This window comes from Euprymna scolopes, chromosome 37, assembly GCF_053919585.1.
Source record: "Euprymna scolopes isolate OS-2025 chromosome 37, ASM5391958v1, whole genome shotgun sequence".
Taxonomy (NCBI): Eukaryota; Metazoa; Mollusca; class Cephalopoda; order Sepiida; family Sepiolidae; genus Euprymna; species Euprymna scolopes.
The window spans coordinates 2,885,014-2,908,995 of NC_136518.1; the positions used below are offsets into that span (position 1 = coordinate 2,885,014).

The 23,982-nt window shown below is 31.6% G+C and overlaps 1 protein-coding gene across 3 annotated transcripts in view; it reads left to right on the plus strand.

Annotated features, from left to right (window-relative positions):
• LOC145261036 (uncharacterized) overlaps positions 1-9,400 on the plus strand; it is a 135,724-nt gene extending 126,324 nt beyond the window's left edge. For 2 of the 3 annotated variants that reach the window (XR_013864389.1, XM_080119181.1), the window contains one exon: positions 7,718-8,077. Coding sequence is in view for 2 of the 3 variants with exons in the window: in XM_080119181.1 (XP_079975307.1) it covers positions 7,718-8,022 (305 nt within the window). In the remaining variant the exon portion in view is untranslated. Of the gene's footprint in view, positions 1-7,717 lie in introns of all 3 variants that reach the window. The other variant, XM_080119180.1, reaches the window with a different exon arrangement.
• The last annotated feature ends 14,582 nt before the right edge of the window (positions 9,401-23,982 follow it).

Here is a 23,982-nt window from a genome sequence, read left to right on the forward strand (position 1 = left end):
TCTCTGCGGCTTGGCTTTCCTTTCATTGAGCGACCGGAAGGGGGGGGTGGAGAATGCGATTTCATTTCGACAATCGCACGTCTTTCGGCGGTCCTCGGACCTACTTCTTCTCTCTTGACTCCAAAAATCACGTCGTTATATTGACAGGATTTTTTGTTCCAGTATTTTTCCACTATTACGATCTCCGCTTGTTTGCCGCTGATTGATTAATTCATTTCTCTTGTCGATAATTGATTCTTCAATTCCCAGGCAAGTTTTAGCTTTGTTTAGAAATGCATTGCTTGCATTTGACCCAGATCTCCAGTAACCCATTTTTTCTTAGCCGGGCGACTATTGTTTTTGTTTATTGCATGTGCCTTCGCAACACGTTTCCAGCCTTGACAATAATTGTTTTTCTAGGACATTCCAATCTTTCTTTGTTCTCGCAAAGGAATGTCCCATTCCAGCAAAATATGCGATCTCCCCCACAATCACTTCACTTTGTAAACAAAAAATCGTTGTCTGATTTTTCTGTTTACGCCGTAATTATTTTTGTCACTTTGTACTGGTGGACAATCGATATTCGATGCCCTCCTTTCGAGTTTCTTAAAGGGGGTTTATTTTAACCGTTATGTATCGGATGGTCCCAAACATCCACTACATAACACTAATAAACGATCTCAATATGTGTGTTTAAATGTTTACATATTTGTAATACAGGATTCACTCTGAAACTAATTAACCGAACATTATAAATTTTACAATAGAGATATTAGGTGTAAGGGGTTTAAATGTGGGCTATATTTACTTTAATTTAGCTTTTAAAAATTCAAATATGTCAGATTTCCATTTAACTTGATCCATAGTCATCAGATATCAATTAGTGATGGGAGCATTCAAATATTTTTCCTGATTCTGATACAATTATCGATTCCGATTCTGATTCTTTATAAATGTCTAAAATTTTAATTATATAGTTGTTTATTTTCCCGATTACTGGAAAAACACATGTTAAAAGTACATATTTTTACTCAAACACAAAAACACACTTGTCGTGATCTATAGATTTTAGTTTTACTGATAGTTTAAAATCAATAAATATTTTAAAATCAATAAATATTTTAAAATCAATAAATATTTTAAAATCAATAAATATTTTAAAATCAATAAATATTTTAAAATCAATAAATATTTATTTATTATCACTACCAGTAAAATCAATAAATATTTTAAAATCAATAAATATTTTAAAATCAATAAATATTTTAAAATCAATAAATATTTTAAAATCAATAAATATTTTAAAATCATTAAATATTTTAAAATCAATAAATATTTATTTATTATCACTACCAGTAAAATCAATAAATATTTTAAAATCAATAAATATTTTAAAATCAATAAATATTTTAAAATCAATAAATATTTTAAAATCAATAAATATTCTAAAATCAATAAATATTCTAAAATCAATAAATATTTTAAAATCAATAAATATTTTAAAATCAATAAATATTTTAAAATCAATAAATATTTTAAAATCAATAAATATTTATTTATTATCACTACCAGTAAAATCAATAAATATTTTAAAATCAATAAATATTTTAAAATCAATAAATATTTTAAAATCAATAAATATTTTAAAATCAATAAATATTCTAAAATCAATAAATATTTTAAAATCAATAAATATTTTAAAATCAATAAATATTTTAAAATCAATAAATATTTTAAAATCAATAAATATTTATTTATTATCACTACCAGTAAAATCAATAAATATTTTAAAATCAATAAATATTTTAAAATCAATAAATATTTTAAAATCAATAAATATTTTAAAATCAATAAATATTTATTTATTATCACTACCAGTAAAATCAATAAATATTTTAAAATCAATAAATATTTTAAAATCAATAAATATTTTAAAATCAATAAATATTTTAAAATCAATAAATATTTATTTATTATCACTACCAGTAAAATCAATAAATATTTTAAAATCAATAAATATTTTAAAATCAATAAATATTTTAAAATCAATAAATATTTTAAAATCAATAAATATTTTAAAATCAATAAATATTTATTTATTATCACTACCAGTAAAATCAATAAATATTTTAAAATCAATAAATATTTTAAAATCAATAAATATTTTAAAATCAATAAATATTCTAAAATCAATAAATATTCTAAAATCAATAAATATTTTAAAATCAATAAATATTCTAAAATCAATAAATATTTTAAAATCAATAAATATTTTAAAATCAATAAATATTTTAAAATCAATAAATATTTTAAAATCAATAAATATTCTAAAATCAATAAATATTCTAAAATCAATAAATATTTTAAAATCAATAAATATTTATTTATTATCACTACCAGTAAAATCAATAAATATTTTAAAATCAATAAATATTTTAAAATCAATAAATATTTTAAAATCAATAAATATTCTAAAATCAATAAATATTTTAAAATCAATAAATATTTATTTATTATCACTACCAGTAAAATCAATAAATATTTTAAAATCAATAAATATTTTAAAATCAATAAATATTCTAAAATCAATAAATATTCTAAAATCAATAAATATTTTAAAATCAATAAATATTTTAAAATCAATAAATATTTATTTATTATCACTACCAGTAAAATCAATAAATATTTTAAAATCAATAAATATTTTAAAATCAATAAATATTCTAAAATCAATAAATATTCTAAAATCAATAAATATTTTAAAATCAATAAATATTTTAAAATCAATAAATATTCTAAAATCAATAAATATTCTAAAATCAATAAATATTTTAAAATCAATAAATATTCTTAAATCAATAAATATTTTAAAATCAATAAATATTTTAAAATCAATAAATATTTATTTATTATTACTACCAGTAAAATCAATAAATATTTTAAAATCAATAAATATTTTAAAATCAATAAATATTTTAAAATCAATAAATATTTTAAAATCAATAAATATTTTAAAATCAATAAATATTTATTTATTATCACTACCAGTAAAATCAATAAATATTTTAAAATCAATAAATATTTTAAAATCAATAAATATTTTAAAATCAATAAATATTCTAAAATCAATAAATATTCTAAAATCAATAAATATTTTAAAATCAATAAATATTTTAAAATCAATAAATATTTTAAAATCAATAAATATTTTAAAATCAATAAATATTCTAAAATCAATAAATATTCTAAAATCAATAAATATTTTAAAATCAATAAATATTTTAAAATCAATAAATATTTATTTATTATCACTACCAGTAAAATCAATAAATATTTTAAAATCAATAAATATTTTAAAATCAATAAATATTCTAAAATCAATAAATATTCTAAAATCAATAAATATTTTAAAATCAATAAATATTTTAAAATCAATAAATATTCTAAAATCAATAAATATTTTAAAATCAATAAATATTCTTAAATCAATAAATATTTTAAAATCAATAAATATTTTAAAATCAATAAATATTTATTTATTATTACTACCAGTAAAATCAATAAATATTTTAAAATCAATAAATATTTTAAAATCAATAAATATTTTAAAATCAATAAATATTTATTTATTATTACTACCAGTAAAATCAATAAATATTTTAAAATCAATAAATATTTTAAAATCAATAAATATTTTAAAATCAATAAATATTGTAAAATCAATAAATATTTTAAAATCAATAAATATTTTAAGATCTATAAATATATAAAAATCAATAAATATTTTAAAATCAATAAATATATTAAGATCAATAAATATTTTAAAATCAATAAATATTTTAAGATCAATAAATATTTTAAGATCAATAAATATTTTAAAATCAATAAATATTTTAAAGTCAATAAATATTTTAAAATCAATAAATATTTGTTTATTGTTACTACCAGCAAAATCAAATGATTAAAAAATCGGAAAATAGGCACAAAATTTTCCGATTCCAATACCAATTCTGATACATCCAAATTTTTTATTTTTCCAATTCCGATTAATTGTCCCAAAAAGAAAATAAAAGAAATTAAAACTGTAAATCAAAATTCTTCTTCTTATCAGAGGACAGAAAGAAATGAGCAAATTATTATTATAGCAGAGCTAGAATTTGTTGGTTAAGGCATAAAATGAAACAGCAATGTATGATGGTTAGTCATAAATTGAAAATAAAATGTGTTCATTTCATGTCAGTTAAAAACATATTTTAAAAAAGGGAGGAACCGGAGAAAAGCACAAAAACAAACCTGGAATAACATTTCTTCATGCACACACAAAAGCACACACACACACATACACATACACACATTCATACACATACATATACACATACACACATGCATACATATACACACATATACACATAGATACACACACATACACACAAATACACCTGTACACACGCACATACATGCACACATATACACACACACACTTATGTACACGTACACACATACATGCACACATACACATAAATTGCATACACACATATACACATACATATACACATACACACGCATATGCACACACATACACACACATATACACGTAGACGCATACTTTACTGAAAATTACCCAAAAGCAGGATTACATGGATATACATAATATTTGACTCTGGGAAAATTCTGGTTGCGTCCTCAGGGGGTCAAAAGAGGTCAAAATTGGCCAAAAAAAAATAGCACTTTTCTGGACATAGAATGTTTTCCGTTAGTTATGGACTCCATCAACCTTATTTAATACAGAGGTGTTGCAATATTTTGGACTTGTAATGGGGTAAATATTTAATTGTTGCCCATCTCAGCAAAATGTGGCACAAGGCTGGAAAGTGGGGACCCCGAAGAAGGGGCACTCCTGCAATTTTAAAAATTGCCTGAGTAACCCCGTCGGCATTCCCCGGTCGGGGCGCCTCAGGCAGCAAGCAATAAACTTGCCCCACCGGAAGGCCCGGGGGCAAGGCCTGGGAGGGTGGACCTCCTAGGAATTACCCAGGCGGTATACCTCAGTCCAACAGGTGCTGGGCCGGTTTCCGGACCCTCACCTGTTTGGCTGAGTGTCAAGTGACGAATCCTTGACGTGTACTACCCTGTCTCCCTGCAGCCAAAGCCGCTAGGAGACCTTCCCCATCAGACGCAGTGATGGGGTAAATATTTATTTTCATAAAATACAGTAAAAAATATTTTAAGAAAAATTTGACACAAGGCCGAACATAGGGGAGGGGGAAGGGCGGTCTTCTTTGTCTAAAGCTAACTAATCTAACCTAACTAGTTCCTACATTCACTCTACTTTCACCACAATACCACATTCATACATCAGAGTATACATCCTTCGTCATTCACCATAAGAACATCATACTATGATAAACTAATTAAAACCCATAAGAAAAAGGGGGGTTTGGAATATAAAAATTTTATCATACAAAATACAATGAGGTATATACAAAAGACCCCCCTTTTACTAAACTGGCAGGTGCGCTGATTCGCCAGTCGAAAAGGTGATGCTGGTCCGAACGCTTTATTTTAACACCTCTTACGAAAACTTCGAAAGGGAACCCGCATCTCTGGCGAATCAAGAGATCTGTCACCTAAATTGGGGAAGGGAATGGGGCTAAAAAAAAAGAACAAAAAAAAAAAAACGGACAAACTTAAAAAGGGTCTAATGATCTCTATCACACACTAGTTAGGTTATGAACACAAGAGCCTAGAAAATGGTCCTAATCTTGCCTAAACCATGACCTACTCTGGACTTTAAACAAGTCAGGGCTGACGTTCGTTTCTGTTACTCAAAATTCTTTACCTAAGGGACATCCAAGAACCAGTCAAGACTTGCTTCTCTCACCCGGCACACACGCACAACTGACACCCACCTTTCAACAAAGTCTGATGAAGAGAGTCTAACTCTCTCGGCCTTGATATGACTCTCCAAATGATAACGGAAGATTCGTATAAGGCCGAGGGGAGCGAAGTTCTCAGATATGATACCTCTCATTACTGCTAGCAAGGTCAAACACAATTCTTTTCTAATCCTATCCGTTGTCGGAGCCCAATTGCTACATACATTGATAGGAACCAAAGTTAAGGACGATATGTTCAGTATGCGGCCCATGAGACCTGTAACAAACTCAATCAGCGGCACGACGATGCGACAGTAGACGAAGGCGTGACATAAAGTCTTAACTTCATCGCCGCACCGCTTACAAATAGGTGAAACCGCCAAGCCAGCTTAGTGAAGTCTCTTACCAACCCAGAGAGCATCCCGAATTACCAGCCAGGTCAAGGATGCCTCGTCATTAGTGAGGCATCCCGACCCAGGCGCCCAAGGCCAGATTGAGCGGAGCTGCCCCTTCGTCAAATGAAGCCTCTCACCAATAACATCCCTTACGGATCCTCTCACTAGTACCCGATATAATGCCTTTCGGGACAACAGCAGAGCATCGGAGATGCTTTCCTTAACTCTTAAGAGGAACTTCAGCGCGCGCCGGCACTCACGGTAGAAGGGGCATTCACCTCGGGGCAACCTGTGTGCCTCCTCCTCGAACTCGTGCTCCCCTCTCAAAGCCGGAAAGGCTTTCTTGGTGTCCTCCATCCAGAGGGCACCGTCTTCCCTATCCTGTGTGCACATTCGATTTAGGTAGTAGAGCCGTAATGTGTGGAGCCGAATCTCCACGTTTGGCATACCTAGACCGCCTTCAGAAGGATGTAGGTAGCAGACATCGCGACAGACCATAGTGGCTCTTCCAAGCCATAAAAAGTTGAAAAGAGCCCTCTGCAGATAAAGCAGTGTATCTGACGGGATTGGAAGCACTGATAGATGATAAATGAAGATTGGATAGATGTGGGTATTACACACCTCCGCTCTTCCCTTTAATGAAAGGTTTCTACTGATCCACAGTGCTGCTGCGGATCGGACCACTTTCAGAACCTCTGACCAATTTTTCTCCAGCTGGAGGTCAGGAACAAACCAGACGCCGAGTATCTTGCAAGGCCCGTCGCTCCAAATAAAGGGCCCCTGAAGGGGCATACCCCTCCAGGCACCGATGCGCAAACCCGAAGACTTGTTGCAGTCAATTTTGGCCCCTGTTACCGTTTCATACAATCTGATTTCTACACCGACGACACTAATCTCAGCACTGCTCGTTACAAGCACAGTTATGTCGTCGGCATAGGCGGAGTACTTTACCTGGACATCCGCACCTGGCAAAGTGATTCCGCGTAGGATAAACGAAATCAGAATTATTATTATTGTTATTATTATTGTTGTTATTATTATTATTATTATTATTATTATTATTGTTGTTATTATTATTAGAGTTTGCATATAATTAGTTAAGTGGTTTGATTTTGCCTCCCCCTCTCCCTTTTTAAATTTAGCATCAGTCACCATTGTAAGTCTGTTCAATACACTGATACATCAATACATGTTTGATACAACCCTGTTGCCTGATTCACTTCCGCTGTGTAGACCTATAATTTTCAAGGAAGCAGACTTTGTTGGTTGTCTCTCCTGTGGTCTTGTCAGGCCACTAATATGTGTACCTGTGTGTGTGTGTGTGTGTGTGTGTGTGTGTGTGTGTGTGTGTGTGTGTGTGTGTGTGTAGTACCACTCCTTCTTTCACTTCATCTCTCTCTCTCTCTCTTTCTATTTATTTCTCTCTTTCCCTCTCTCTAACTCTCTCTCTACCTTTTCTAATTTCAGGTCAAATCAAACTGTTGACCGGCTACACAGCTAAGCCGATGTTCCTGAGCAAACTGACCTGGATCTGCTTAAACCATGACAACAACGTGAAACAAATCGACACTGTCCGCGCCTTTTATTTTGGTAACAATTTCCTCGTCGAAGTGGACATCGTCCTCCCCGAAGAGATGTCTTTAAAGCAGGCACATGATATAGGCGAAAGTCTTCAACAGAAACTGGAGAGACTCCCTGAAGTAGAGAGGGCTTTCGTGCACCTCGACTACGAATGCACCCACGACCCCCTCAGTGAACATAAAATGGTCTGAAAAAAAAAATAGTAACAAAAATGGTGCCAGACAAAGAGAAAAAAATTAAACAAAACAGATTTGGGATATCAATGCATTTTTTGTCATGGACCAATGCTAGATATTGAGGTTTGATATTGCCTTGCTACAAGACTGGACATAAAGATACCAAAGTTTGGGTAGATTCACCTAAAGAAGGTTGGAGGTTACATCGGCCAAAACGTTATGCGAATAATAACACAAGATGAGAAGAGTAGTCCAAATAATCTAAATTATCAATCCTCATCTCAAAAATTCAGAAACATAATAATAGGGTTTAGTCACCAGTTTTTGAGATTGTATGTGTGCTTGTGTGTTTATGTGTGTGTGTGTGTTTATGTGTGTGTTTGTGTGTGTGTGTGTTTATGTGTGTGTGTGTGTGTTTATGTGTGTGTGTGTTTATGTGTGTGTGTGTGTGTGTGTGTTTATATGTGAGTGTGTGTGTGTGTTTGTGTGTTTATGTGTGTTTGTGTTTGTGTGTGTGTTTTTATGTGTGCGTGCGTGTTTGTGTGTTTTTATGTGTGAGTGTGTGTGTGTGTGTGTTTATGTGTGTGTGTGTGTCTTTGTGTGTGTGTGTTTGTTTATGTGTGAGTGTGTGTGTGCTTGTGTTTGTTTGCATGTGTGTGTCTGCTTGTGTGTTTTTTGTGGGTGTTTATGTGTAAGTGTGTGTGTGTGATTGTGTATTTGTGTGTGTGTGATTGTGTATTTATTTGTGTGTGTTTATGTGTGACTGTGTGCTTGTGTGTTTATTTGTGTGTGTTTATGTGTGAGTATATGCATGTGTATGTGTGGGTGTGTATTTATTTGAGTGTGTGTGTTTATGTGTGAGTGTGTGTGTGTCTATGTGAGAATGCGTGTGTGTGTGTGTGAGAATGTGTGTGTATTTGTGTGTGTTTGTATTTGTGGGTGTATTTGTGTGTGTGAGTGTTTGTGTATTTGTGTGTTTATGTGTGAGTCTTTGATTGTTTGTGTTTATGCGTGAGTGTGTGTGTGTGTGCATGTTTGTGTATTTATGTGTGTTTGAGTGTGTTTGAAAAAGGTTGGCGGTTACATCGGCTGAAACGTTATCTGTATAACACTCAAGATGAGAACAGTAGGTTCTGAAATTTTTTGCAATTAGGATTGATAATTCATATTATTTGGATTCTTCGGACTACTGTTCTCATCGCAAGACCGCATGGAGCAGTGAATAAATAGGTGCAATGATAAAATTCAGTCTTCTGAAGGTTAAAGGTTCAATCCTCAGTGCGGACACACTAAAAATACAATTGCGAATTACTTAGGACTTCTACTAAGACATGGCTTATGAAACGAGAGCATTCTATCTCTCCAAAAATTAAATAAAGAGTTCCATTAGAAATTTTGTGCCAATTCCTGAGTCTAACAGCATTTTGCAAGGTACACCTAAGGAAGGTCGGGGGTTACATCGGCCGAAACAGTGAGAACAGTAGTCCAAAGAAGTGAAAAAATACAAATTAAAAAAATTCTGAAACAATTTTAATTATAATTAATTTCACAAAAGAAAAATAATATAATTAATTACGCAAAAGAAATATGAAAGTCAAAATAAAAATAATCATGATAAAAATATTAAAAAAATAATAGTAATGATAAAAATACTACTACTAATAATAACAACAATAATAATAATTATCATAATGATAATAATAATAACATTAATAATAATCAAATTGTGACAATAATAATAATGATGATTATAATAAATAATGATGATAACAATAATAATTATTATATTAAAAAAATTATTAATTATAATAATAATAATGTTAATAATAATATTGATAATAATAAATAATAAAAATAATAATAAATAATGACGATAATAATAATGATAATAATAAATAATGATGATAATGATAAGAAAACATTTAAACACTTTTTAAAGAACGTGTCAAACTGGTCTAATGGTTATCGTACTCACTGTCTTTACGTTTTGGTTTCGATCTGAGTTTGAGTATTTTTTTTTTTACTTATAAGAAGTGAACAGTTTAGAGAAAACATAATACTCGCACGAACATACCTCAGTTCGTTTGTTAGCACGTCTGAGATGCTGCTGCCAAAACGCAAAGCCAAAGGGAGGTAATTCATTCAAATTTGGCACTGTAGTAATGTTTATTCATCTAATCATTCGATAAGGATTTATAATTTGTATTACTGGAATTAATCGTACTAGCATTCTCATCTTGGTTGTTGTACCCTCTGGCCTGAAAAGTGGTCAGTTTGAAATTCTGTTCAGGATTTCCGAGTTTGACATAAAAATTCCCATATTCAAAATGATTCATCTGGAGAGGGCTGGAGATTACATCGGCTGAAACGTTGGGAATAGTAGTTTGAATAACCTAACTTGTACAAACTTCCAGAACACTCTACCTACAGAACAAAAACCTTCTACCCTGCCGTTTAAATAAAGGGTTCAATTCGAAATTTAATAATTTACCCAAGGAAGAAGGTCGGAGGTTACATCGTCTGAAACGTTGTGAAAATAATAATGTAACGTGAGCGTAAAAAAAACAAAAAAAAAACAAAAGAAAATAAAGATCAGTGTCGGCATATTTTATTTTTTTTTTAACAAAAGTTTTTTATTACCGTTAAAATTATTTCTCCTGCCATTGTCCATCTCGTCCGGTGTACACTTTTCCTTTCAACCCCAAGCCGGCTGCAGTCATTTCTTGCCTTCAGTTTACACGTCTATTCTCTTCAACGCCCACTTTGTTTCTCCCCATGCACGTGTTGCATTTGTTTTTTTTTTCTTTTTTCTTCTCGCACACACTTCCTAATTTGCATATGCAGTTTTTCGACTACTGCTGCTGCTGCTAAGTATTGCTAAATCGACATAATGTTGTGTTGGCATTAAAAATAATCATTACTCATATAAAAAGTTACGAAAGTAACAATTTAAATTTATGATTGCTGAAAATCCCTCAAGAAAAAACAAAAATAAAAGAAAAATCTTTATGATGTAAGCAGGACCGAAAAAATAATACTCTAAAAAAAAACATAAATTAATCAAGTAGTTTTATTTAAAACTAGCAAGACTCGTAAGCTGAGACAATCGGGGAAAATATATTGAAACGAGAGTGTCTGTATTTTATGTAGTGAGTAAATGTTTTGTTTCAGGTAACTGATGGATAAACGAATTTGGAAATCGTGTACACACGCACATTCCATGTTACAGAGAATAAAGAAAATACCAGGTCGGACTTGTACACACATATTGACCTCTGATATAATAAAGACAGATATTTTCAATGAAAGCAGGAGTTATGACGAACACAAGAAACAAAGATGAGAGAGAAATGGAGAGAGGCGTGCACGTGTCACATTGTTTGCTCGATATGTCCTACGACCACGGATAGGCAAAATAATAAACTACTGGGACCTGTGGAAATATATATATTGTGAGCGTTCTATTGAGCATGAATGAAGGCACAATCATATTCTAGTTTTTTATTAAAACTGTACTGCTCACTTACTAAAATAATAACTTTGATATATTACCTGGGCTAATTATTTCATTACAAATACACCGGTCAATTAACTCACATTTTATCATTTTTCATAATTATTGAATATGTTACTATGTTCGAAAATAATTTTTCATAATTTCAACCCACATTATTGCCCCTCCCTTTACTAAAATATCAAATTTGATATATTGTATCGGCTGATTATTTCATAAAAAAAAAAAAAACACAATTATCAATCAACTCACATTTCATCATTTTTAATAATTCTTGGATATTGTACTAATTTTTACACAATAATTTTTCATCATTTAAACTCACAATATTGCACACCTTACTAAAATAATAACTTTGATATCTTGTCTAGGCTGATTATTTCATTACAAGCACACACATCAATCAACTCACATTTCATCATTTTTCGTAATTCTTGGATATGTTACTAATTTCGACAATATTTTTTTTATAATTTAAACCAACGTTGTCGCCCAACCTTACTAAAATAATAATAATTTTAATACATTTGCTGGGCTGATTATTTCATTACAAACACACTAATCAATCAACCTCCATTTCATCATTTTTCATAATTCTTGGGCATGTTACTAATTTCGACAATCATTTTTCATAATTTATACCCACATTATCGCCCCCTCCTTAATAAAATAATAACTTTGAAATATAGTCTGGGCTTATTATTTCATTACAAACACACTAATGCATGAAATCACATTTAATCATTTTTCATAATTCTTGGATATGTTACTTATTTCGACAATCATTTTTCATAATTTTAACCCACATTTTCGCCCTTCCCTCTTTACTAAATAATAACTTTGATATATTTTCTAGGCTGATTATTTCCTTAAAAACACACCAATCAATTAACTAATGTTTCATCATTTTTTCGTAATTCTTGGATATGTTAATAATTTCGAAATCATTTTTCATAATTTTAGCCTTCCTTATCTCCTTCCCTTTTACTTATATAATAACTTTGATATATTATCTAGGCTGATTATTTTATTATAAACACACCAATCAATTAAATCACATTTCGTCATTTTTCGTAATACTTGGATATGTTACTAATTTCAACAATAATTTTTATAATTTAAACCATCCTCGTCGCCCGTTCTTACTACAAAATTACTTTGATATATTGTCTGGGCTGATTACTTCATAAAAAACACAACTATCAATTAACTAACACTTCATAATTTTTCTTAATTCTTGGATATGTTACTCATTTCGACAATTATTTTTAATATTTTTAACCCACATTATCAACCACCCACTACTAAAATAATAACTTTGATATATTATCTGGGATGATTATTTCATTTCAAACACACCAATCAATTAAATCACATTTCGTCATTTTTCATAATTCTTGGATATGTTACTAATGTCGACAATCATTTTTCATCATTATAACCTACATCATCGCCCCACTTACTAAAATAATAACTTTGATATATTGTCTGGTCTGATTATTTCATTATAAACACACTAATGCATTAAATAATATATTATCATTTTTCATAATTCTTGGATATGTTACTAATTTCGACAATTATTTTTCATAATTTAAACCATCCTTATCGCCCTCTTTTACTAACATAATTTTTTTGATATATTTCCTGGACTGATTATTTTATTATAAACAAACAATCCATGAACTCACATTTAATCTTTGTTCATAATCCTGGATATGTTACTAATTTCGACAATAATTTTTATAATTAAAAGCAAACATTATGCCTCTCCCTTCTACTTATATAATATATTTGATATATTGTCTGGGCTTATTATATCATTACAAATGCACCAATCAAGTAACTCACATTTCATAATTTTTCATAATTCTTGGATATGTTACTAATTTCGGCAATAATTTTCATAACTTTAACCCACTATGTCGCTCCCCCTTACTTAAATAATAACTTTGATATATTGCCTGGGCTGATTATTTCATTACAAACAAATCAATAATTTCTGGGTATTCTCATAGTATATATGTTTCACCTATCTTATCCAATCCCGGGTGGCGCTGCATATTCTGCTAATATATATCGTTCACCTATCTCATTCGATCCCGGGCGACGCTGGATATTTTGCTACTATATGTTTACCACCTATCTCATTCAATACTGGGCGACACTTTCTGATAGTATATATTTGCACATCTCATTCAATCCCGGGACTGATTTCATGTCCGCCACCCCACTGTTGAAAATATACATTAAATACAGTAATGTTTTAATCGTAAACTGTTTCAGCCATTTCCGGGACTGACTTTATATCCCCCAACCCACTGCTAAAAATATACATGAAATAATGTAATGTCTAAATAGTAAACTGTTTCAGCCATATATATATATATATATATATATATATATATATATATATATATATATATATATATATACACACACACAGAGAAACATAACTATATTTATCAACTTCATTGAATGTTTTCATGGTAAAATGAGATGGTAGACATCGAAACCCTATAGGTTAAGGAGATTAATTTTCTAAAGCATTCTTTTGTCTTGCTTAGAATAATAAAAATTCTTTGATATGAAACTCAACCACTTCATTTCATTTCAATGAGAGTTTTTTGAAATTCATTGAATTACAATTTAATTTATTTGCTCTATCTTGCATATCGAGCAATTTTTGATTTAGATGGGATAACTTATAGAATATTACTGCCAGTAATATTTTGTAAACCTACAATCTCACGTTTACATAACCACTGATTGTTAAATAAAAACTATTCCGAAGTATGTATATATATATATATATATATATATATATATATATATAAGTAGATTGTAGTTTGCTCGAAGCATTGTTGAAGAAAATTATAAGGTAAAATTAAAAGCCAAGAACAATGCGAGATTTTTTTTTATATAGAGTAAAATTAAATGAAAAAAAAAGAAATAAATTTCTTTTTTTTGTTGTTGTTTGTTTTTTCTTTTTCACACAAATTTTAACTCTAAACAACAGTAAAAAAAATTTTTTCCTGTTGTTTTCAATGGTGTTATAAATCTCAATATATTTCAGACCTATTAGTCCTTTTTCAAGAGAAGACAGCGGAAAAAAAGGACTAATATATCTGAAATATATTGAGATTTATAGCACCATTGAAAATAACAGGAAAAAAAAAATTACTGTTGTTTAGAGTTAAAATTTGTGTGAAAAAGAAAAAACAAACAACAACAAAAAAAAATTCATTTCTTTTGTTTTCATTTAATTTTACTCTATATATAAAAAAAAATCTCGCATTATTCTTGGCTTTTAATTTTACCTTATATATATATATATATATATATATATATATATATATATATATATATATATATATATACACACACAGAAAAATAACTATATTTATCAACTTCATTGAATGTTTTGATGGTAAAATGTGTATCTAATTTATATCAAGCAATGCTTGTGCATGGGGCTTTTTATAGTGAGGAAATACTTTGTACCAAAACAATCCCACTCTCTAAACAACTGCCACATTGAACTAAAAAGAAGAACAAGTCAACATCATTGGAAGCAGCAGTCGCCGCAGTTTTTATGTCAGAGTTTTCCTTCTCCTAGAGAAATTGCCTTCAACACGGCTTGCGGGAGCCCTCTGCACCTACCATGCCATTTGATCCATGACTGGGACTTAGTTTGCTGGGTACTACAGCATACTCCACACGTCGGTTGGTCACATACATACACATACATACATATATATTATGATTGCAACGTCTTGTCAGACGAGTGCCACTCCCTCGGACACTGAAAGTCCATGTGCCCGAAAATGACTTTAGTCCTGCCGGCGAATTCACATGCTCAAGCAGACATGACACTGAAGACGGTCACTGGTATACATACATATATACACGTACATATCACACACATATTTATTTTTTATTTTTTTTATTCAATTTTCACCCCAAACAAGGCACAGTGCCACTTTGAAGCAGGGGGCTACTATTAGGGGATTAATTAGCGGGGTCATTATGAAGGGAGAAGAGTAGAAAGATGTTTGTTAACATTACACTTGAACTTCTGCATATCATTGCAGTTGGGAAAGCAGAATCCCGGAAGGGAGTTCCAAAGACCCGCAGTTCTGGGGAAGAAACTATTGGAGTAAAAGGCTTTCTTGCACCTAGGGATCTCTACTGTAAAGGGATGAGACTTAGTAGCTTGTCGGGTTTGTCAGGGGTAGTTACGTCGGGGAGGTACAAGTGTTTGCAGTTCGTCAGAGCATTCACCATTAAAGCATTTGTAGAACAGGCAGAGGGATGCAACATCTCGTCGATGGGACAGAGGTTGAAGCCTAGATGACAGTTCAGGACCTATCAGGTTGGCGACTCTTTTTTGAACCCTGTCCAGGAGCGAGAGACAAGCAGCAGATGCACCAGCCCAGATGTGACAATAGTACTCCATACATGGGCGAATGGTTGCCTTATAGAGGTATAGGATACTGGCAGGCATAAGTAGTTTTCTAGCACGGTAGAGGGAGCCAACCTTCCTTGCAGCAGCCTTGGCAATGCTCTCAATGTATCTATTCCAGTTCATATTCCCTGTAAACGTTAGGCCGAGGAGTTTAAAAGAAGTACTTTCAGGCAATGTGTTCTTGGCCATTGCTATTGGTGGTAGAGAAGGTTTCTTGTAGTTATTGAAGGAAACAAGCTTAGTCTTAGCAGCATTGAATGTGACCAACCATTTTTGTCCCCATTCCACTACGGATTGGAGGTCATCCTCTAGTGTTTCTGCCATTTTCTTGGATATGTGTTCGTTTGTTTTCCCCTCATATCTGTTATAGAGAGTGGTGTCATCGGCAAATATACCCATCTCCGAAACAATATTATCAGGGAGGTCGTTTATGAATATCAGGAATAATAGAGGTCCAAGGATAGACCCCTGAGGTACTCCCACATTTATGTCATATTGTTTGGATGTATGTCCGTCGAGGACAACTTTGATTTTTCTATTACTTAAGAAGGATTTAATTACATTATGAATTCTTCCAGTGATTCCATATGATCTAATTTTCCTTAGAAGACCATCGTGCCATACCCTGTCAAAAGCCTTAGATATATCAAGAGCCACCGCTCTACCCTCCCCTGTTTTATCCAATGAACGGTATATACGTTCAGAAACTACAGTTAAGATATCTGCTGTTGAACGGGCTTGCCTGAATCCATATTGTTTGTCAGTCAGGAGTTTAGCAGCTGTTAGGTGCTGGACTAGGGCTTGATTAACTAAGGACTCAAATATTTTGGCGAAAAGCGGGAGGAGGCTAATGGGGCGATAATTTAGTGGGTCAGTTCTTTCACCAGAATTCTTGAAGACTGGTACCACAGAGGCGGTTTTCCAGCAGTCGGGAAAACAAGATTCGTTAAGGCATTTATTGTAAAGTTTGGACAGAACTGGAGCAACCTCGGCAGAGCATTTTGTTAATAGCACAGCCGGGATGAGATCTGGTCCACATGCTTTTGAAGTGTCTAGGTTTTTTATAATAGCATGTACCTGAGAAGGGGTGATTTTCAAATTGTCAAGTGTGGCGTCTGTTCGCAGAGGAAAATCAGGGAGTGAGTGGTGTACCGAGTTCAGTGTGGAGTTTGAGGCAAACCGACTGGCAAGCAGATTAGCCTTGTCAGTTGCCGTGCAAGCAACCTCATGATTGTTTGTTAGTGGGGGAATAATTGACTGTCCATTATTAACTACGCTGTTGTAGATTTTCCGATACATACACAATACATAATACACATGCATACATATGCATATATACACAATACATTATACACATACATACACATACATAAACATACACAAGACGGTCATTGGCATACATACGCATAAATATATACACGCATACATACATGTATACACATACACACATACATATCTATAAACATACACAAGACGGTCATTGGCATACATACACATAAATATATACACGCATACATACATGTTTACACATACACACATACATATCTATAAACATACACAAATATATACATATATGCATACACAATGCATAATACACATACATACATATGCATACACACATGAATACATACACATATACATACATATACATACATATGCACATACACATACGTACACATGCACATATATATGCATACACTTACCTCCATATACATACACATACATATATATGCATTCATACACATACACACATACATGCGCATATATACATACATATATATATGCATACATACACATACACACATACATGCGCATATATACATACATATATATATGCATACATACACATACAAACATATATATACCTATATACATACACACACGAACATATATACATACATAGATAAACATATACATATACACATAGATGTACATACATATACATACACATGTACATATACATACATACACATATACACATATATATATATATATATATATATATATATATATATATATATACACGCGTCACCACTTTTTCATCGTCACAGGACCATTTTTTATAGACAAATACCTGAGGGAGTATCTATACAAAGATGATGTTACAGAGTTTTAGCTTTGTACGACAGCTAAATCTCTGTTTCGGTTCAAAATGTTGACATCCAGCAACAAGCAAGAGCAAGATAGCCAGCAACAAGTTAAACTGCAGACCAGCTTAATGCGGGTACTGGTCTCCCGCTTTATGGTTTTTAAATCAGAAATTTGCTTCTCCTAGAGGGGTTGCCTTCACCACGGCTTACGGGAGCCTTCTCTACCCCACATACACATGGAAATAAACACATGCATACATACAGATGTACGCCAACATACATATGCATGCGCACACACATGCAAATATACACGTAGAAGCACACACATACGCATATAGATAAATATGCATATACATACGTACACACATGTACATGTAAAATACACATGAAGGAAAAAAGTCATAAATACTCAATGATCAGAACGACGATGATAGTGATGGGTACGATTAAATGAGTTTGATATGAAAAAAATTTCAATACAAACAATTTGTAGAAGAGACAGTCACTAGTTGAAGTGCGTGTGCAACTTTACAAATGAATAGACGTCGCAATTTGACGAAAATAAAATCCAAATAATCAGCAGTTAAAACGGCTAGACCGTTTTTGTCTCTTTTCCTTCCTGTTCTTTTTCTTCGTTTTTTACATACATACATACATACATACATGCATGCATACACATAAATATGCACACATACACATACATACACACATACATACACACGCGCATACATACACATACATGCACATACACAAAAAGACTAGATGCATAAATTCTAAGTTTATCAGTGTTTTTTCAGATTGGCACTGATATACACACATACACACATACATGCATACACGCATACACACAAGCATATATACGCATACATACATACACATAATACACACCCGCATACACATACATACACACGCATGCATACACACATACACACACATGCATACAAATATATGCATACACATATACACACATGCATACATACGCATCATACATACACATACATGCATACACACATGCACACATTCATACATACGCATCATACATACACATACATACACACCCGCATATATATACATACACATGTATACACACATATACGCACACGCATGCATACACATACATATACACATGTATACACACATACACACACGCATGCATAGACATAGATATATATACACATGTATACACACACATACACGCACGCATACATACACATAGATATATATACACATGTATACACACACATACACACAAGCATGCATACACATAGATATATATACACATGTATACACACACATACACACACGCATACATACACATACGGACAAAAAAAAAGACTAGATACATGTTTGTTTAGATTGGCAATTATGTCGATAAACAAAAACGAAGGAAAATTTTTATATTGTACCTACTTGTCACGGAATGAAGTTGGCATATTCCAAAAATCACAAAAATTAATCAAGTAGTTTTCTTTCTTCTATTTTTCGAAAAAACAAATATGCCCTTTTTTTACCGATAAAAGTGAAAGCCGAAGTCATTTTAATTCCTGTTTTAACTTATATAAAACTAGCGGAAGTACCCGTCGTTGCCTGGCTGTGTAGAGGCGTAGCAAGGAACTCCGGAAGGTGCGGATTAAAAGAGTGGTAGTAACGGGGGAATCAATACAACAGTAGACAGTTTGGGTGGAGAGGGGTGTGTTTTTAAAAAAAAAGTAGTAGTAGGCAGGCAAGCTCGAACGTGTAATATGAAGGAGGAAAAAAAACGTAATGTCTTGGCCGATGCGTCCATGGTTCAACCGGAAGTTGAGAGTGTTTCAATTAAGTGTAGTGCAATCCAACGGAGAGAGAGAGAGGTGGGATCGAACTAAAAAACGTAGGGTTATTAAGTTTTCCTCGTTAACCATTAGGCCAAAGAGGACGGCGAATTCAATCAGTTGGTAATTAACTAAAGAATCCTAGAATCGCAACGCATGCGCAGAAATGAACGTTGCTTTTAAACCTGGCCGGGGGCCAGTTAAACTTCCTGCTTTCTGTCGTTTTATTTATTTGTTTCCCTACGAAAGCAAATTAGACACAAGGTCGTTTTTAATGTTGAGGAAAACCAGCTCCCCCAAAAAGGGAGCACTCTGGTAGTATCCAAATAAATAAGGATTGGTATATATATATATATATATATATATATATATATATATATATATATATATATATATATATGTTGTGGAGACGCCCACTAATTAACATAGGCGGGTGAGTGAGATATATAAAGGTATCAATCACCAATACCGGGTGAGTTCGGCAACGACCGTCAAATAGGCAAGACGCTTATGCTGCCTCCAGTAAAACATGCAACACGCCACCTGCCGGAATATCTCCAACTGCAGTATATCTGAAGACATGTAAATATGTATATAACTTTTCTTCCTAATATATTATTGTATACCTTTACTTCCGTGTTCTTGTTAATTATTTGTGCAGACACAATATATATATATATATATATATATATATATATACACACACACATATATATATATACACATATATATATACACATATATATATATACACATATATATATATATCGAGTGATGGTCTGAAGCGTTATGTAAATGTCCACTAAAGTGTGACCTCTGCAGTAAACTGTATGAGAGCAAGACAGGTCTAAAGAGTCACCTTCGTTCCCACAGAAGATAGAAAATGCATCTTCATCATTTCTCCATGTATGTATGTATGTATGTATGTATGTATGTGTGTATAAACGTATGTATGTATGTATGTGTGTATAAACGTATATATGTATGTGTGTATAAACGTATGTATGTATATATGTGTGTATAAACGTATGTATGTATATATGTATGTGTGTATAAATGTATAAAAAATTATTTTTAAATAAAAAAAAATTAGATAAAAGTATAAAACAAATTAAATAGAAAAACAAAGACAAAATAATATTAAAAATACATGGAAATGGATAAATACTCAACAATAAAACAAAGGAAAGATGGCCTCCTTCTGTCAAGAAGTGACGATCACCATTTGTATGCATATGTATATATGTCACTATACATATGCATATGTGTATATGTATTTATATGTATGTATATGTATGCTTATTTTAGTCTTTACTTATTTAAATTATGTGACCCCTTTTTTCTGCCTCAATTCTTGCGCCACTTCAACGTCATTTTGCCTGGGTCATAGTGACATTGTCTTTTCTATTCTAAAAATAACTCAATCACTGCTCAGCTATATATAAGAATTACAATTAAGTCTACCAAGATAATCCACAATAGCAAAGTTAAACTTCTAAAAATAACTCAATCATTGCTCATTGTTTCTGTTTCTTTATTCCTATTTAGAAACGCGGCCGTGGCGGAAGCGTCTTAAAATCTCTCCATTTCTTCATTCTACGCACAATTTATTTTTCTTTTAATAATAATATTTTGAACTCAACCTTTTTTCCTTGTACCCATTTGTAAATTATTTTACGGAATTCTGCCTTCTAGATTACATCGAAATATCTTCCGGTGGCGCGATTCCTTCAGATTTTTACTTCTGGATACCGGAGTTTTACCAATCTTTCTTGGATTTTACCGTTATTGGATATTCTACTCTGCACCCGACGATCCATTCACGTGAAACCATTTTTCTTTTTTCCCCATTCTCTCTGCTTCACTATTTTTTTAAAAAACTTTTACCAAGTAAACTTTATGGTTTACTTGTAGTTTCATGAAATACTTTGCAAGCAAAATCCGATTTTCCTTTTTACATAGGCGTCACCACTTATCAAGGAAGAGAGGCCACTCAAGGAAAGGGTTAAAGAAGAGTGTACAGCAGTCGGAAGAACAATATAGTAATCGATAGTAATGGAAATTTGTAAATTTGTTTATTTAAGTGGAACGGCTCATCAGAAACTTGTTTACATTAGACTTGAAGACAACCATATTGTAGTCAGCTGGGAAGCAGGAAAACGGAAGACCATGCAGTTCTAAATTCGTGAAGGCGTGCTGTTGTAAGTTCTGCATTTTGCTAATTCCTACTCTCTGATGAGAAGGAAAGTATTTTCAAAACCCCGCGGATTAAGGACAATCCACTTAATTTGTACCTTCTTTTTGAGAATTAAATATGCTTTAAACTCTTCTTTAAGTGTTTTTTTTTTTAAATATTTTTTATTAATTCTTTGTTCTTATATGCTGGTATATGTATATATATATTTAAAAATATATGTATATATGTGTATATATATACATGTATGTATATATCGATATATGTATGTATATATATGCATGTGTATGCATATATATATATATACATACATATATATGTATCTTTATGCATATATATGTGTTATATATATGCTTATTTAAATCTATATGTATATATTTTGTATATATATACATATATGTGTCTATATATAGTTATATATATACATATATATGTGTGTATATACATACCGATATAATACCGATATATATATACCGATATATATATAGATGTGTGTGTGTATATATATACCGATATATATATATACACACATATATGTGTGTGTGTGTATATATATACCGATATATATATATATATATATACACATATATATGTATACATATATAACTATATATATATACATACATATATGTATATATATAACCATATATATATATATATATATATATATATATATATATATATATATATATATATATATATATATACATACAGACACATATCAGCCCCTTTAAGAAACATGTTTCTCATCGTTGAACACTTTCAGTTGTAATAAAGTCCGTCAACTTTTACGCGTAGATCGACATATAATGATCAGATCACTGACTAACGCTAAAAGCATTTCATAAGAATAAATGTTTAATTTCAACTGTATCTCTCGGGGTTTACGGTAGCCTAGTTGTTCGGGTCCTTGCTAATGAAGCCAAACATGACTTCTGTGACCCGATTTCGAGTCTCTTGATTGCAGTTAATCGTGACACACTTCACTGATGATTCCCGAAAAGATGAAACTCTAGTGTCTGTGGATATTTAATAATAATTATAGTATATATATATATATATATATATATATATATATATATATATATATATATATATATATATATATATATATATACTAGCAAAAGTACACGTCGTTGACTGGGTTCAAAAACAGCCTACAGAAAATGGACTCTGATTTATAAAAGTATGATAGGCTATGAAAAAGAAGGGTTGTAAAGAGATAGCTTCGAATTTGGGGGTATCAAAACCAAAGCAAAATATTATGAAAGTAAAAATAAAATAGATAAGCCCCATAATTTATTATACCACACTGAAACACTTATCAAAATATTCTGTGGATCTATATTAAAAAAAAAAAACCGGGTTTATATTACTGTACAGACGGATTCAAAAAGTTGTCAAAAAACAAATATATAACAAATAAATGTTATCACAGGCAAGATTAGTTACTTTTCTACCAAACTGAATATAATTTTCGTGTTTTTATTCTATGTAACATGTTTATTCAGCTCGAAAAGCATACAGTGTTTATCGATGTATTAGAAAATTCAAAATGGCGCCCGACTCTCTCTTTAACACGGTAAGTTCGGGAAAAGGTACTATAAATAATAAACTAGACAAAATACTGTTAGAAATTCGCTCAATATATGTTACTGTGACATAAGTTGACATATCGTCGGTGGTTTTTTAATAGTATTTTGTCAAGTTTATTATTTATAACACCAAAACTAAAACATTACCAATATACCAAGCACCCCCTCCCACGTTCCCACTTGTTCCTTTCCTCTCTTTCTTCCGCCCTCCTCGACCCCCCACCCCATTCACTCTTTCATCCTATAATAGCGAACATTTCTGTAAAAGTGTCAGGAAGCTACAGACGGCCAAAAAAACGGCAG